This window comes from Carettochelys insculpta, chromosome 5 (genome assembly GCF_033958435.1).
Source record: "Carettochelys insculpta isolate YL-2023 chromosome 5, ASM3395843v1, whole genome shotgun sequence".
NCBI lineage: Eukaryota > Metazoa > Chordata > Testudines > Carettochelyidae > Carettochelys > Carettochelys insculpta.
Window position 1 is genome coordinate 109,497,870 of NC_134141.1, and position 18,529 is coordinate 109,516,398.

The 18,529-nt window shown below is 45.9% G+C and overlaps 1 protein-coding gene across 4 annotated transcripts in view; it reads left to right on the forward strand.

The window, feature by feature from the left end:
* Positions 1-535: 535 nt before the first annotated feature.
* The window catches only part of FECH (ferrochelatase), a 41,989-nt gene continuing 23,995 nt past the window's right edge, over positions 536-18,529 (forward strand). For 2 of the 4 annotated variants that reach the window (XM_074995749.1, XM_074995748.1), the window contains exons 1-4: positions 536-795; positions 5,821-5,938; positions 7,393-7,512; positions 7,949-8,097. In XM_074995749.1, the coding sequence (XP_074851850.1) occupies positions 732-795; positions 5,821-5,938; positions 7,393-7,512; positions 7,949-8,097 (451 nt within the window). In that variant the 5' untranslated portion in view covers positions 536-731. Of the gene's footprint in view, positions 796-1,118; positions 1,150-3,550; positions 3,572-5,820; positions 5,939-7,392; positions 7,513-7,948; positions 8,098-18,529 lie in introns of those variants that run through there. The other 2 variants (XM_074995750.1, XM_074995751.1) reach the window with 2 other exon arrangements.

Consider the following 18,529-nt stretch of genomic DNA (forward strand, 5'->3'; position numbering starts at 1 on the left):
CAGAGCTGCAGATCACCCATAATTTGAATTGTCCAGCCTCAGTACCTCTGAAAGTCAGATTTCCTCATTAGATAGTAAGAAAGAGGTGTTAGTGTTAGACGACAGACCAACAAAACAAACCAGCAGACATGTAGCACTTCAAAGGCTAACAAAATAATTTATTAGGTGAGGAGCCTTCGTGCTAACACGCTATTTTGTTAGCCTTTACAGTGCTACAGTGCTGGTTTGTTTTGTTACCTATTTAGATGCTTAACTTTGGACATCCACAGTAGAAAACATTGGCCACCGTTTTCAGAATATCTCTTGGGTTGAAACTCATTCTGTGCTTCCATCCCTCAAAAAGATCAGGAGATCTGTTTACAGCTCAGTCCAAGTTTTACTGTCACTTTAAGTTTTGTCTGTTTCCCCCACCTCTGGAGTCAGCTCTGCAGCTTCTCATGTTTGCTGTGGAGCGGCACGGGCGGCGGGCTCGCGTTTGCAAGGTGGCTGGGCGTTGGATCTTTGACAAAGGAAGGGGGCGGATCCCTAGGTCCGGACCAGCCTCTCTCCGGTCCCCACCCGCTCCCGGCAAAGGAAACGCATGTCTTCCAAGAAACCAAGCTGACCCAGGCGGCTCCTGCCGGGGAGGATAGCAGAGGCAGAGAGGGACGAGCCCACTCCACCCAGTGCGCGGAGTCGCTTTGGAGCAGGGGAAGGGAACCCTATTCCCCGGGTGCCTGCACACTAAGGGAATGTATTTAGTTCACACAAACATGGCTGCTGCCTTCCGAGCTGCACACCGAGTGGTGGGGCCATGTAAGTTTCCCCCTGCATTTTAAGCCGTGCCGGGGTGCCCCGGGCTGCAGTCCGCTGTGCAAGTCCAGGCATCCTGGCCCGGGCGGGGGCTCCCCGGCAGCTCGCTGCACTTGCTGGCGGGGGGGGGAGCAGGAAAGCCGGGATGTGTTACCCGCCAGCTCTCCGTTGCTCGGGATGGGGAAGCGTAAGCCGCCGGCGGCGGCGGGTGCGAGCCGGGGCTGCGCGCAGCTGGGCGGACGCGTTATATAACTGGCTAGGCAGTGCGCAGCGGCTGTCCTCCTGCGGGCGTCGGGACGCGCCTCTCGGGACCCGCCACTGTCCCTGCTGGGAGCCGGGCTGAGCGCGGAGAACAGGGTAGGTCCCCGCTTCTCCGCCAGTCGCGTGCTGCCCGCGTAGGCCCGTTCCCCGGGAAGTCCGGCGCGTGCGGCGCTTCCCTATCTCTCCGAGGAGACCCGTCCCTGCGCGCTGCGGCCGGGGCTGCCTTACGCAACGCTCCCCGGCCCTGACAAGCGTTTGCATAACGCGACGTGATTAGCAGCTGTAGCCGCCGCCGGGCACCAGCAGGGGGCCGGGCCCGGGGCTAGTGATGCCCCTGCTGTGTGTAGCGGGAGCCCTTGCAGTGCAGTAGGTGCTGCTGGGGGCCGGGGCGAGACGGGTTTCTGTGGAGCACCAGAGCAGCCTGCCCTGTGTCAGCAGGTGCCCCCTGTTGGTTGTTGCACAGCTGCAGCAAGTGGCCAGGCCAGTACTGGGGTACCCCAAAGCACAGCAACGAATCCCTCCCGTGGGGCCCAGCTCAGGAGGAATCTTTAAAGCTTTTGCTTTCAGTGGACTCTCCCGGTTTTCAGTGGATTGTGGCCGAATGGTCGGTCTAGTGCAGGGGTGAGCAACCTTTCTGAGATGGAGTGCTGAAATTTCACCTTTTCACCTCTGTCTGGTGATACTTTTTAAAGTCACTAATAGTTCTACTTACAACAGGGTCATTAATACATTAAGATGCAGCCTTTTAGTGTTTCTGTCTTTAAATCTCAGTCCTGTTGGGTGTTTTTAACTAATCCAGGTTGAACCTCTCTAATCCCAGATTCTCTGGTCCAGCAAAATCTGTGGTCCAGCAGAATAATGGATGTTGGTGAACCAGGGAGCCCCAACCACAGAGGCTGGGTTTGGGGCTCAGCCAGTGTAGCAAGCAGCCCCACTGGCTGGGGGCAGAGCAGCTGCCAGCCCAGAGCAGGGAGCCTGGGAGTCCCAACAGCTTGAGCACAGAGCTGCTGCCAGCCCTGGGCAGGGAGCTGCATGCAGGGGAGAAAGGGCAAGGCTGAACTCCTGCCACTTATCTCAGAAAATCAGTTTGCATGTCACTCTTGGCATGTGTACTGGGGGTTGTTTACTCCTGGGCTAGTGCTTGGCATGTAATGCATCCTGATAAAGCATGCCACCCTTGTGGCCAACCTGCCCGGGGTATCCAGCATCTGCGTTGCTCTGTGCCAACTGTTACAGGCCACTCAGAGCTTCAGTGTTGTGTGCTTTGCTCTCTGTCTGGGTATAGAAAGTGTTTTTGGAAGGGAGTGAAATGCTGCCTTCAGTTACATCCAGTCATCAGGCTTACCTAGTTAAATTGAGTCCTGAGGCTGGCACTACATCTGTACTGTTTGCAGAGAAATCCAAACTTCTGCAAGCAGATCCAATTACAGCTTTGTTGACCCCAGTGTGAAAGGAAGCCAGCAGGTTTTGCCCAGGTGAGGTGATTATGGGAGACGACTGGGAATCATGTCTTTTATAACTGGGCATTGCACACATCAGTTATTTATCACAGTGCATTTGGCTGAGTATATTTTATGCAGTGGTCATGTAACTTTGTTGGGCCATGATATCAGACAAGGTGAGTGAGGTAATATCTTTTATTGGACCAACTTCTTTTGGTGACATGGAGTAGAGCTCTGTGTGTCTCCAAAGCTTGTATCTCTCACTAACAGAAGTTGGTTCAGTAAGAGATACTATCTTGTCTCTACTATTTTGGCTTTGTTCATTGCTGTAATAGAGTTGAGCCCTTTGGTGCACTGATAATCCTTTCTGTTCCTTTTGCAAGCTACGGTGGCTGGGAGATTTTTCTCCATGTTCAGATACCTACAATTTGGGTGTGGATATGTCCGATCTTTGCATCAAACAATAATGTACAAGGAAGTACAAAAATGACTTTATAAACTCAACCAACTCTCAAACTCTATAGTGCATGGATGGTATCTTATTTTAGAAAGCATACACAAATTTTCAGAGAATTAGCATGAATGATGTAATCTTTCTGATTCACAGACCACACTTCATGTTCTCAGACAATTCCCTTACACCCCAAAAATCCTGTGTCAGCAGATTGACACTGCCATCCTTTAAAACTGCAGTGTGCTAGTCCTTAGGCGACTGCCTTCAGCAGTAAAACCATTAGTATTTGTTGCTATATGATAGCAATTGTATTTTCTTTGGTTACTTAGACTTATAGGCTGGGTCTACATGTGCCCCTTCCTTTTGAAAGGGGCGTGTTAATGAGCAGGTTTGAAATACGCTAATGAGGCGCTGCAATGAATATGCAGTGCCTCATTAGCATAATGGCGGCCGCGGCGGTTCGAAAGTGTGGCTTTTCGAACTGCATGCCGCCCATGGAGACGGGACTTTCCGAAAGGACCCCCCCCAGTTTTCGAAAGCCCTTCTTCCAATCACCAGATGGAAGGGCTTTTGATGCTGAAAAGTTGTGAATATTTTTTGCAGTTCCAAGTTAGTTTTCAAGGTATTTTAATTATTATTGTTCTAATTTTGCTTCTCTGTAATGTAAGCATGCTATAGATTAGAGGTTTGGAATGTGCAATTTTTTATTTAGTTTTGTAATTGGGGGACCCTTTTCCATTCTCCATTGAACTGTAAGCAGTGGTAAACATGGAATACTTGATACAGCTGTGATAATTTAATATGACTATATTGAGGCATTTCTGCACTTGTATATACTGTGAAAGTAATTGTGTGTGTGTGAGGTCAGATTGTCTTTGAGTATGCACACATTTTCCTTTTGTAGTCTCTTAAAGTTTTATTGTGCTGTAGCTCTGGAAGATAAAATGTTTCTGGAATTTTGAAAATTAAATAAGAAACTGTGTGAACATAGCATTAAGCTTGAACAGCTGAAATAAAAAGGTCAAGGTATGCAAAATAGAGTTTGGTTAGCAGTGTTGCACATCCTGTATATTCTATGCAGGGCTTTTTTTGTAATGAAATCAAATGTAACAGAGTGCCGGCACTGTTTTTCCCAGCCCCACCATTTTGGAAGCTGGCTGGGCAGCTCCAAGCTGCATGTGGCTCTTTAAGGAGCCGCTTGTGGCTCCCGCTGTTGCTGCCGCTCACTCCTCTGGCTCCCTGCCTCCTGTGCAGAAACACTAGGACTTGACTTAATTGCTTTAGTGGCCGACAGGAGTGATCTAGTTGTTATACCGATTAAATCAAGTCCTATTCTTTCAGCGCATCAGGGCATTGGGAGCTGTCCCTGATGTGTTGTCCATCGGGGGTAGCCACTCGGCCGCGGTGAAGAGGTGGTGTGGCTGGTGAAGGAGCAGTGGGGGGGCAGCAACACGTGGCGCTCCTGCGTTAGTGAATCCTGGGGTGTGGGGGTCAGTTTGGGGTTGTGAAGGGTTTAAGCCTGGGGGTGTGGTTTGGGGCTGTGGGGGATTAAGCGTGGGAGCAGTTTGGGACAGTGAGGGGGTTAAGCTTGGGGGTGGGGAGGTGGTTTGGGGCTGTGGGGGAGTTAAGCCTGGGGGTGGTTTGGGGCTGCGGGGCGGGGGGAGGAGCGTTAAGCCTGGGGGCAGTTTGGGGCTGCGGGGCAGGCGGGAGGAGCGTTAAGCCTGGGGGCGGTTTGGGACTGCCGGGAGTTTTGCACCTTTTTTTTCCTAGAAAAAAGGCACGGATTCTATGCAATATGAAACACAGGCATGCGTGTGTTATATACTGTATATATATATTATCACACTTCACCAGTGAAATCAAGATTTTCAGAGAAGGAAATATCCTGAATCTTTCAGGCAGCAAAAGTGCTTAAATTACCTCAATCCCTTAGAACACAGTCTTTTAATTCATTATTAATATTTAGCATGTGAAAATGCTTAAACTGCTAATAATGCCTCTTAACAAACGTAGTCCTTCTTATCACCTCTGCCTTTGGGAAGTCTGGCTGAGGCTAGAGCCAGGGATGAGAAGAAGCCAGCAGAAGCAGTGAGAAGTTAAAGAACCCCTGGCTGAACTTTCCCTGAACTGATCCTGTGGAACTGCTATTTCAGTCTGTTACAGCACAGGATCAAGCTAAGAATGTTCCAGGGCTCACATGTATTAAGCTACATTGCTGCAAATGTTTCAAAGCCCTGAAATTCAGGGACTGATTTTAATTTTTTTGTTAATCTGAATAATATTTGCATGTAGTCAGGTTGGGTGTATTTTAATGTTTTGTCATTTTAGCGCTTGTGAAGGTTTCTGGGTGACGACTTGATGGTCCTGGTGACTGAACTAGTCTGTCCGTAGAATAGTTCCAATATTGCAATTTTCACTGCACAACCATTAAATTGTGACTTCACTCTGAGCTGAAAGAACTTACCTTCATGCTGAAGTGGTGTCTTTGGCAGTATTGCCAGCCCCAAGAGTTCAGATTATAAAAATCATGAGGTTGACTTTAACGTAAGATTTTTCAAAGCATACGTTTGTTTGTTTTTTCTTTGCTTCCTGGTTTTTGACCTTTTGTGGCACACTCAGGTCATATTTCTCAGCTTTTCTTGGCAACCCCAAGGGCCAGTCACTTAACATTTTTTAAAAATTTAATGAAAGCCATGATGATGATTCTGCTTAAATCATTTGGCTCCAGGACAGGAGGTTCGAAAAAGAAATACTAAATACCAGAAAGCCACCAAGCACATTTAGAGATAGTGGGGCAAGCCAGTATTTGTCATTTTAACCAAACCCTCTGCCCAGTATTAAACTAATAATATATTATAACAATTTTTCCAGTCACAAAAAACAGCTGCAGTCAAGTGAGAATCCAAATACAATGGAGAGGTCAGTCAACAGCAACAGCAGCAGCCACAGAAACAAAAAGCACAAAGCCTCAAATTCAGCCTGACAAAAGGTAAGGATATTTATTCACAGGCCTCGTGCTGACAGCCAATGAAGTGCGCGTGTGTCCTTCATATAATTGCTCTCTGTCTCTCTCCAAACTGGTATTGCTTTACTTTTCAGGGCTCAGTTTTAAAGTATTACAATCAACTCACTATTTTCTTGTGCTTCCCTCATTGTATATTTGTATCCATCTGTTGTCTCTTATCGATTGTTTGGATATTAAGCTTGAAGGGGCTGGAATAATCTTTTTGGTCTGTGTTTTTACAGCACCTAGAACATGAAGGTACCAGGGCTTCTAGGCACACTACAATATAGATGACAAATATTCACCCTTACATGCTTGTGCAGTGTTTGGGAGGGAGGGAAGGAACAAGCAGGGAAATAAACAGTGGTTAAGATTTTTGAAGCATCTGTGGGACTTGGGCACATATTTTAGTGTCAAAATCCCTGAGAGTGCTTTGAAAACCTCAGCCAGACATCTTTACCTAAAGCTTAACTGTTAGTGCTATAAAAAGATAATCTACAGTGAAATGAAATAGCAGCTTGATAATGCAATTATTGCATAATTTGAGACACCTGTTAATACACTCTTGTTTACTACTAATTGGTGCCTTTTATCCAAGGACTTTGCAAACTGACATACTGGTGGAGTGTTTGCAGATATGGAAACTCAGGCAGAAAGGGGAAGGAGGTTGGTGTCAGAGCTAAAATGGAAATGTGAGAACTCCTAGCTCCTCATCCTAGACTATGAGGCCGTGTCTACGCATGCTCCCTGCCTTTGAAAGGGTCGTGTTAATGAGGCACTTTGGAACAGGTTAATGAGATGCTGACATGCATAGTCAGCACCTCATTAGCATAATGGCAGCTCGTCACGCTTTGAAAGTGCTGCTTTCAAAACACAGACTGGATGTATAGACGTGGGCGCTTCGAAATAAACCCCCGACTTCGAAGTTCCCTTATTCCTAAATCAAATTGGGAAGAAGGGAATTTTGAAGTCTGGGGTTTATTTCAAAGGTGGAGAAGGTGTTTATTGTTAAAGGACATATACTGGAAAATTACTTCAGCTGCGCAATGCAAAACTGTTATTTGAAAAAGACCATGTGTAGTCATGTATTTGCTGGCTCTGGTGCTTTTACATTGGAAATAGATAGTACTTGCTGATTTGTTATGTTGTGAATTGTCATGTGACTTAGGGCCAAATTCTTATAATCTTACTCTTTTTGAGTAGAAACATATGCCTTAAGTAGCTCCACTGTTCTCAATGGGATGGACAATGGTACTGCTAAATGTGAGTAAGGATATCAGAGTTTACCCCTTGATGGTTAGTTCTTGAGTATGAGCCTCATTTTGCATAACAGAATGAGAGCAAAAGGTCAGAAGACCAATTTGCAGTTGAGGAAGGTAGCAGGCTGAAACAGGGTGAAATAGAAAAAGACTTCAAATGATGTTTCTTTCTTTTAATAGGAAAACTAAAACAGGAATCTTGATGCTAAACATGGGTGGTCCAGAAACACTGGGAGATGTCCACAATTTCCTGCTTAGGCTTTTCCTAGACAAGGACCTGATGTCGCTTCCAGTACAAAAGTAAGAATTGCTTTGTTCACAGGGAGTGTTAATATGGCAGCAGTGTCGTAAGAGGGTCTATACTTGGATTTCATAAAATTCTTTTGGTTGTCTGTGGTGCTGTAGGGCAAGAACTCTTATCTGTTTAATTTGAACTTGGTAGTAAGAAATTATATTGCAGTTCTCCAGAATCTAGGGACTATAGGATCAGACCTTTAACCTGTGATCACAACTCATTGTTTACTGCCAACTGGCAAATTTATTCAAGTGAATTAGATTAAATGGTGTTATAATACACTGTACAACAAGCCATGCATAGAATGAGACTGAACATTATTAGCTTGCTGTGTTTTGAAAGCTGTGTTGGCCTGGATGCTTTTTTCTGGTGTTTATAAGATGTACACGGGCAGGTGGTAGGGGATATGTTACTAACTCAATCTGCTTTTAAACCTTTCAGTAAACTGGCACCCTTTATTGCCAAACGCCGCACACCGAAAATCCAAAAACAATATAGCAGGATTGGAGGAGGATCGCCCATTAAAAAGTGGACAGCAACACAGGGAGAAGGCATGGTGAAATTGCTGGATGAAATGTCTCCTCACACTGGTACTTATATACCTCCGGGCACTTGTTTAGGAGATTGTTCTGTTGTATTGGATGTATCTCGGGGGAGGGTGGGGGAGAGAAGCCTGGGCCATGGGTGGTCAGGTCATGTGAGCAGAGAAGGAGTCTGGCTTAGTGGGCAGAGGCAGTCCAAGGGTCTGGCCAGAGTCCAAAACCAGTAGCCACAGCAGGAGTCAGAAGAAGATCCAGGAACTAATAGCCAAGCCAGGCACTGGGACCAGGAGATAAGGTCAGTGTGAGGACGCTGGAACTAGGAGCCAGGTAAGATAGCAGGAACAAGGCAGGCATGAGTCTAGGAACAGAGCAGGAGCAAGATGAGGTACAGCAGGTATGGGGTGGTTACATCTAGTGTTTTTCTGCTATACTTACTGGTTCTGATTACCGGCACCTCAGCAGCCCCAGCTATGGGATTGGCTGAGTACTGGCTTTTTGTTAAAAAAACGGCACTGGTTACATCTTTTGACTTGAATGCATTGAGCTGCTGCTGCTGGGCTTAAAAGCCAGCCAGTTGCCCTTCCTGACCAACCAGCTAGCCTGCTGCAGGCCTCCCGTGCTTGTTAGGTTGCCAGGAGACTTGACAGCTGCAGGTCCTGATCCCTCACAGTGAGTGTGTATTTTTCTCTCCTGTTTAAATGCACCAAGATAAGGCCTGTGAAACAAACCCAAAGTCAGATCTGAGCAGCAGATGGACCATTTGTTGTGTGTGAAAGATCATGACTTCATCTACTGGCTTGTTTGAGCAGTTGTAGTTAGATCCCCGCAAATCCGGATTTATATTGGTGGGTATCTGTGGATGCGCATATCTGCAGCTCATTTTTGCAGATATGAATGGGGAAATACCAACTTTGTATCCACACAGGGCTATAGCTATAACTTCCTATTACACAGTCTCACAGCTACCATTTTCTACCATCCGGATCCTTTAAACTGTTCCAAAATCTCATTGCCAGTCATGGATAAGAGGCTTAACGCAAACTAGGCTTGATCTTATTACAGTCATTCGAGGAATAGGGTGGCACAAGAAGGTGCCATTTCACAGTTTAATTCTGTATTACTAAGCAAGATGCCTGCTGTCAGCTCCACCCCAGGACATGAGGGATCCTCCCCTGAAGCTGGAGCAATAGATAAGGCCTTATGGTTTGGTTTGGACGGCATCTGCAAGGTGCAGGGCATGCAGTCTTTTTACATTCCTCAAGTAGGGCAGCATTAGAAAATGAGATAAAAATTGTTATTCCGCGTAAATGTCTGTTTCCCCCCCCTAAATCGTAGCGGCTCTGTCAGCTCAGCCACACCTTTTTGTCAGGGAAGACTGATATCCATATCAAGGAGGGGTGACTTGTTCTTATTAACTCCCACTCGGGCCTCGTCCACCAATAAACTAGCATAGGTTTTGCCAGTAGTTTTTTCGCCCTGTCCAGATGTTCACTATTGAACACTCTTAAGTCCTAGTCTTATTGACTTAAGTAATGTTTAAACCCTTTTAAGAGCGCGTATGCAGGAGTCTGCACTGGTGTCCCAAGGTGCTCCACTCACCAGCAGTTGCATGCTGTCGCTGTTTCTCTCACTCTGGTCTGCAGCCCCCCTTGCTCCCAGAATATCCGCTTCTTCCTTGGGACTTGGCCCTTCAGCAGGATCACTCAGCATTTCCCCCCTTTGGGGGTATAGTCTTTCAAACCCTCACACTTCCACAGCAACCCAGGCAATCTTTCAGTTCACAGCTCCATCGCTTCCCTGCTTGGGGTTCCGGCCTTCCTACCCTGGGACCTCTGTTCTTGTTGTAGCCTCTCTGGCTCACCTCCTTTAGGATCTTTAGCTGAAGAACAGTGCTACTTGCTCATCACCTCCTACTTCTGCAGGTAGCTCTGCACCTCCTTTTGTCACCACTGGTTCCCGGTATCTGTCTCATTGGGGCCTGTATTCCCCTTTGTTTCTCATTGACGATGTGCCGACCTACTCCGGGTCCCGTGGGTGCGCGTGGGGTGTGATACAGCGGGGGGAGTCGGGTGGCCCAGGACCAACCACCCCACCTTTATAGCAGCCTGATATAGTGTAGCAGCAATATGTGATTTAGTGTATTTACTTTAAAACCTAGGTTTCCACGGTATTATGAGTACCAGAAACAATAACACTCCGATTGTGAACACCACAATGCCCTGTGGCTGTTCTAAGTCCCAATAATTCTCTATACAGACCCAGCTAGACCAGCTAGTGGTATTTACCAATAGTGATTTATTCATTTATTTGTAACTACAATTACTTAACACTTGTTATATATATATATAGAGATAGTTATTTATTTGGCATAAGCTAAATACTAGGTTACATATAACTATATATAATTACATGTGACTTACCAATAACATCCAATGCTCCCACGTCTCACCAATAACTACGTTACAGCGGCCCTTCAAGTCAGAGATACGGCTTGGTTGGGACCTTTCGTGGTGGTGACGTCCGGGTGATCAGGCCGGGGTCTGCTGTCTGGACTGGAAGTTGCTAGCCTCCGCCTTGTGTCCAGGAGCCCACCCCCTTATTCCTGCTAAATCACCTTTTATACTGTTTCTTACTTGGGGGTTCGATACCTGGCCAATTAAAGCGTTTGTTACCTAATTTGGGCTTTCTATCCTCCCGGCCTGTTAGAACATGTTACAAGATTTCCTCTGTCCTTGGTCTTTTTCTGAACCTCCCCTGAGACCCTCTGATGTTGTACAACCAAGATGTTCTCTTTGGGGGGCTTCCAGCTACTAGCCCCAGCTGTTCTCTTTGGGGGCTTACTATCTGCTTGTCAGGATGTTCTCTTTGGGGACTCTCCAACTACTTGTCAACTTTCTGATTTCTTTCTCCTGGCCTGACTTCAGACCTTCCCGCCGCTGTATGATAGCATTCCAAGATGGAGTGTATGGTCATTCTGCCTTGCGAGTGAGGCCCGGCCACCAGGTGCTCGTGCTCCCACATGCCCCTTTGGCCGTGGCCGAGCGAGCAGGACCTATACCTCCACATCACTACTGCTATCAGCAGCTAACAACGGCTCAGTATCTGCGTGGAGGGCGAGAGAGTTGACCTGAGTCCCTATTGAGGTTATCCTGCGTATAAGTTGACACCCCAAAGAAACGACAAGTAATAATGCTATGAGTATTATGCAAATAGACCAAAATAATTGTTTTAACCCTCCCAATCCAAATATGGATGGGATACCACCAAACCATTTGTCCCACCAAGATGCCGCCTCTCTGGCCTGTTGACCGATTTGTTCTATATCCTGGATTATATCACTTACATTTTGCTTGATTGACTTAATTTCAAAACAACATTGTCCATTAAATTGTGGATACTTGTTACCTAGCCATTCACAAAACCCATTTTCTTTAGCAAGTAAATAATCTAATGCCAAGCGATTTTGCATAACATAGGTACGAATTTCTTCCATTTTATCATTTGTTAACCCTAATGCTTCTGCAGTTCTATTCCCTAAATGTTCTATACTTACGCCTAAAGCTAATATTTGCTCCTGCATAACTAGGTTACCTAATGGATTAAAGCTAACAATAGCTTGGGCTGTTTTTGATACCCAAGTTTTAAAAGCAACCCAACCATCCGATGTCCAGCCTCGCTTTTTCCGGCCTATAAATCATGATTCGGAATTCTTTCTGGTATAAATGGTGCCACCAGAAATTGCTAGTTTTCCTATAGTACAGCGACCGATAGGGTACTTCGGCAACGTTGAATGAGCCTGACTCCCACAAATCCAAAACCAGGCTGGGGGTAAGCTGTTTTGTTTTATCCACTTATGTGCCAATAAGTGGTCAGGAACTTTGGCCTGTGGCCGTGTATTATTAAACCTGTGCCACCATGGGCATCCGCCCAGCACACCCTGATTTTGCGTATTTTTGGCCTTACTTTTGGGTGAGTGACCCAAACACGTCATGGGGTTTATGATGGTAGCATTAAAGTGCTTAGTGGAGTATTTGGTAATATTACACCCCCGTTCAACCATATCCAATTGCCGAAAAACCCTGTTGGCTGCAAAAAATGCTGGATGCGACTTATCATTATTACACACATCTGCAAGCGATAACCAATGGGTATTATTCTTGTTAACAAAATTATCGGTTACATTTATATTTGAATGATTATATAACTCAAACAGCGAAAGCGTCAAATTACAGTTTTGTTGAAACCCAACAAAAATTGGCTTATAATCTTCTCGCTGTTCTCCAATACATCGATATATTGTCTCATGTAAACGCGGAAAGTCCCAACAAAAAGTTCCTTCTGGGGCAGGGGTATCCGTTATAGCCAACGTTATAAGTGTATTTGCTCTGGAATTTCTTTCTTGATAATCGGGGAAATATCCGAGGTTAGTAGAACTGAAATTAGAACTGTTCATAAACACAGGGTCCAATCGAAATGGAGCCTCATTAGCAGAGGGTACTTTGTTAGTACAAACTACACATTCAGTGGCATTGGCTAAAACTGCGAATGCAGCTGCCCATAATTCAACAGTATTGGTGGAGTTTCGTGCTGCCGATTTCCATACGGGATTGCCGCTCCCAGCATGAATTAGGCTGACCTGTAATAAAACACATTAGGCTCAGAAAATTATCCTGGCCATATGGTTAGATTATATGTTACAAATTATCTTCTGCTAAACCAATTGTGATGCACCAGCACTTCCCCTTTGTGCTGTAAGCGAGTTACCCAATAGGTATTAGGGTATTGGGCCTGTCGTATTATCTTTCCCTCCTCTGGGATTGATCCCTTCAATTGGGGTATATGAACCCATACTGACTCTTCTGCCGCAAACTTTCCTTGCCACGGCATTGGGATTTTGGGCTGCAAATCTGGCCACCTTGATGTTTGCTGGTTTAAATTAATAAGTACCTTTGGCAAAATTAAATCCCATCCCTTATAACCTTTTGCTTTGTTTTCTGTTTTAATTCCTAATTTCAGTACCCCTATTTTTCGTTCTACTACACCATTGCTTTGGGGATGGTATTGTAAATGAACATGATGTTTGATGTTATAAAATGTAAGCCACTGTTCTAGTTGGCATGCAGTGAATGGTGGTCCCCCATCAGTTTGAATTTCTGTGGGTATTTCCCAATGTGCCACTGCCTTTTTAAGGCCTCTTATTACCTCCTTGGCTGTTGTCCTTCGCAAGGGCAAGACCCATGTTTGTCTGCTTCCCAGATCGACTATTACCAGCCCCTTGGGGTATTGACGGGCCCCTTCTAATGGTCCCATTAGATCAACCTGCCAAACTGTTCCCGGTTTGAATTGTTCAGCTGCAAAAGCACCTTTGTCATGGGCAATTGTTCCCATGGATTTTTCTGATTGACACACAAAACACTGCCGTCCTGCATGTTCCCAAATATTCAGCGGTATCTCCGTTTTCCCCACTATCTCCCGCTGGTATCGGTGATAGTTCTTTCTAGCCCCATAATGTCCCCATTCATTATGTAGCCAGTTTGCTAACCATTGCACTTCCTCCTCTGGAACCTTATTAGCCCCTACTACAATGGGCTGTTGTGCCTGTTCGTCCACAAATTTGAGCCCAGTAGGTATCTGGCCTATGGGACCGTATATGCACTATATATGCTCGGTGATACCTTTCCCTAACACTTTGTAACATTTTTTCCCACCTATCTCGATTTAAATCTGCAGTTCCCTTACCCGTAGCTATAAGGATGATATAGTGTGCATCAACTCCCATAATTAACCCCTCCTTTGGTGAATGCTTCTCCAATGCATGTTCTACACCCATAAAGAATGCCTCAGCTTCTGCATGCTGAGCTCCGTGCTTGAAAGGCAATGCTTTAACCTTTACGGCTTCACACTTTACACAGTACATTGCTGCTCTATCCTGTCCTCCCTTTGTGCTCCCATCTGTAACTATCCACGGTTGCCCTACTGCTTCGCAAAACACAGGGCGGGTAGTTATATCCTCCATTTCATTAATCTGATCCTTAAGCTCCCAATTTCCCCAAAAATATTGGGCCTGTGTTGTTAGTTGTGCCCAGGTGCGCAGGGTCCCGGAAAAATCCGGGGCAGGGCAGTCCGGTGTAATCCATTTTAATGCAGTTATTAAAGGAGCTTCTATAATTCCTACATGCCCCTTTGACCAGAATTGCAAGTGTGCAAGTCCCAACAACAGCTTCCCTAACGGCCCATAGTTTCGTTCTGATCCATTTATGCTCCATTGCTCCAAATGTATTATCTTGCCCCTTTGAGTTATCCTGGTTAAAAAATGGTCTGCGGTCCATGCCAGCCATATAGTTATGGGAATCTCCTGTTTCACCCTGGATAGAGTTAACGGCTGGTTACTAACTTCAATAAGTTTTGTCAACGCCTCTGAATCCTCTGTGGTCCAATAAAATGGGTGTTTCTTAGTGACTTTTTTCTGCAATAGCCTAATTGCCCAATTAATTTCTAGGGGGAGAAACTGTCGAATATAGTTTAATTCTCCTAAGATTTGTTGTACTTGTTGTTTATTCTCAGGATGCTTATTTTCCCACTCCTTTAATCGTCTGTCTTTTCCTTCCCTTGGCCTAATGCCATCAGAGTCTATTTGCAGGCCCAGGAAAGAGAACTCTGTTTGCACGACCTTGGACGACTTATCTTCACTGACCTGCCATCCATTCAGTTTTAACTGTTGATATACCTTATTTAGAAGCCTTTGTGTGGTTTCCCTCTCCTCTCCGGCAACTAAAATGTCATCTACGTAATTTAACACAACCGTTCCCGGTTCCTCCTTTATCTTACTTAAAGTCTCCGTCAACTTTAAACTGCACACTGCTGGGGAGTTAACATAGCCTTGAGGGCAAACTTTCCATTTATATAATTTCCCTAACACTGAAAAGTTTAAGATGCCCTGATCATCCCTTAGGGGGACTTGAAAAAACATGTCCTTAAGATCAATACTCGCCCCATATCTCAGTTTCTTAGACTGTAACATCTTCCAGAGTTCCGGTAAGGTATATGGTGTTGTAAATTGTACCCTTTCTACTCGTGTATTAGCCTGTCTGTAATCCACCACCAGCTGGTACCCATCTCCACTTGGCTTCCTTATTCCCCACCCGGGAGACAGAAACCTTGACTCTGGTACTAACTTTATTTTTTGTTCTGACAGCAATTTCTTTAATAAAGTTCTTATATGCCCTTTCCCTTCCTCTGGGGTAGGAATTAGTTTGAACTTCCACGGACTCCCGTTAACTACTTTTGGACTATGCACTGAAGCACTTTCTAATTTTACTGGTAAGGCCTGCCATATTAATGTCTTCAGGCCCAGTCGTCGAATCTCATTTACCCCTAGTAAATTTTCATGGCCTATAATAGCTCTAATCTTATAAAATTTATTACCCCTTTTAACCTTAACCATAGCCATTTCTGCGGCTTTTACTTCGTGCAGTCCCTGGACCCATAATTTTTTCCCTAATTTAGTGTGTGGGACAGATGGCTTAATTACTGAAACCTGTGCACCCGTGTCTAACAAAAATCTGATTACTTCCCCTTCTATATGTATTTTAGTGTAGGGCCTTGTGTCTCGATTAAGCTCGGTTACTTCAGATACGGCCCTGTCTGAAGCAACCCCTAATCGTTTTTTGCCTTGTCGTCTGCCCCATTCTTCCCCTTCTCACTGTCTCCGTAAGGGACAAAACCCTTCGATTTTGCCAAGGTGAATTGCTCCTCCGGACTCAATTTTCTCAGTTCACTTCTTGTAAGATTGCTGTTATTCAGCAAGAACCCAAATACTGCCCTTTCAAGGGGGGAAAACTTTTGCTCTCCCTCTCCTTGCTTTTGGTTCTGCCTGCTCTTGCTTGCTGCTAGGACTTTTGTTTCCCCTACGCTTGTTGGAAACTTGATTTGCCTGTGACCGTAAACAAAGTACCCAAAGGACGTCCGACTACTGTCTGCAGCCACATGAGATCTCCTGCTGTAACCCCTGCTGCCTCACCAGCCCCTTCAACAGCTACTGCACTAACGGGTACTTGAGACGGGTCTGCCAAAAACAAATAAGGACGGGGATTGTTAGCCTGAGCTGCTGTTAGTCCTAAGGGGTGTTGGCGAGCTTGCCACATGATAAATGACATGCCAGCAATGGTATTTATCAGCTCCTCCTCAGTCCTAATTGATCCCAACGGTATGTTAAACATTTGTAACGTGCCTTCTGTCATCAAGGAGACGACAGCTGGGACAGTGACGGGCCATTGGGTGTTATCCTCTATCTCCCGGCTATTCGCAACACCCCCTGACCATCGAGAGTTTCGCACTAAATATCTAGCCTCTTCTTTATCTACTAGATCTGATCCAAACTGTAATACTAACCGACCTAACCACTGAGGCAACGGTTCACCGGGTTTTCTGCTAGTGCTGTCTAATAACTCTTTCCGTTCCCCCAGGGTCCGGGTCCGTAACACAATCTTAGTAGTTGTTCCCCCGGTTTGATCATGCTCTGTTCGTGTGACTGCTATAGGAAATGCTTGTACTACTCCTGTCCCTTCAGCCATAGTCTGCTCACGTTCCCCTTTTCCTATGCTACTTGGTCCTTCCCCCTTTTCCTTCAGCTGCCTGAAATCTGGATACAACGTCGGGGCTGAGGGGACCGCTGACTCAATCACCTCTGGGGGATATGGGGGGGGTGGCTCTCTCAGAGGAGCTGACTCCCCGAGCTGGGTGCTCCCCTTCTCTACTTCCCCTAGTCCTCCTGGTTTTTTCTCCAGAGCAGATGTCTTTTCCTGTTCCCTGACCAACGACCTAGCCAATCCTTCTGACGTGTCTAGGGTGCATAACAACTTAACAAATTTCTCTGCCACGATTTTTAACAATCGCCTTGGGTCATGATCATCTGCTTTTACTTTATGAGCTATTCGCGCTTCCCAGCACTCCTCAGCTGTCTCTACCAGCAACCTATGTGCTTGTCCCCCGTCTTCCAAGGCATATTTCGGAAACCACGGGTTCTTTTCTTTTGTAGCTCTCTCTACACATCCTAAAAACACTTTATAAGCATGCATCTGATTCTGCTTGGGATCCAGCGGTTTCTGTATCCCTTCCAACTGCAACTGCTTCTTTTCCTCCCTGGGATAAAACCTCGACCCTGGGTGTTTTCTTAAGACACAAGCCAGTCCCTCAGCTGACACTCTCATAGTATACTTTCTGTCATCCCCCTTATCAAACAGACATACATCAAGTCCCTCTTCTCCGCCCTGCTCGGTTTCCAATTTATGGAACTGAGCATGATAAAATAACTCCTCAGGCTTTGACTCCCTCCCTGTTGACTCCCACGGGCATCCACGTCCCAAGGGATAAGACCCTTGACCTCCTGTCAGTGACGCCATGACGATGTGCCGACCTACTCCGGGTCCCGTGGGTGCGCGTGGGGTGTGATACAGCGGGGGGAGTCGGGTGGCCCAGGACCAACCACCCCACCTTTATAGCAGCCTGATATAGTGTAGCAGCAATATGTGATTTAGTGTATTTACTTTAAAACCTAGGTTTCCACAGTATTATGAGTACCAGAAACAATAACACTCCGATTGTGAACACCACAATGCCCTGTGGCTGTTCTAAGTCCCAATAATTCTCTATACAGACCCAGCTAGACCAGCTAGTGGTATTTACCAATAGTGATTTATTCATTTATTTGTAACTACAATTACTTAACACTTGTTATATATATATATATAGAGATAGTTATTTATTTGGCATAAGCTAAATACTAGGTTACATATAACTATATATAATTACATGTGACTTACCAATAACATCCAATGCTCCCACATCTCACCAATAACTACGTTACAGCGGCCCTTCAAGTCAGAGATACGGCTTGGTTGGGACCTTTCGTGGTGGTGACGTCCGGGTGATCAGGCCGGGGTCTGCTGTCTGGACTGGAAGTTGCTAGCCTCCGCCTTGTGTCCAGGAGCCCACCCCCTTATTCCTGCTAAATCACCTTTTATACTGTTTCTTACTTGGGGGTTCGATACCTGGCCAATTAAAGCGTTTGTTACCTAATTTGGGCTTTCTATCCTCCCGGCCTGTTAGAACATGTTACAAGATTTCCTCTGTCCTTGGTCTTTTTCTGAACCTCCCCTGAGACCCTCTGATGTTGTACAACCAAGATGTTCTCTTTGGGGGGCTTCCAGCTACTAGCCCCAGCTGTTCTCTTTGGGGGCTTACTATCTGCTTGTCAGGATGTTCTCTTTGGGGACTCTCCAACTACTTGTCAACTTTCTGATTTCTTTCTCCTGGCCTGACTTCAGACCTTCCCGCCGCTGTATGATAGCATTCCAAGATGGAGTGTATGGTCATTCTGCCTTGCGAGTGAGGCCCGGCCACCAGGTGCTCGTGCTCCCACACTCATCAGTCCCCTTCACTGGGAGCAGCTGAGGTCCAGCCTGGGAACGTCCTTGTGTGA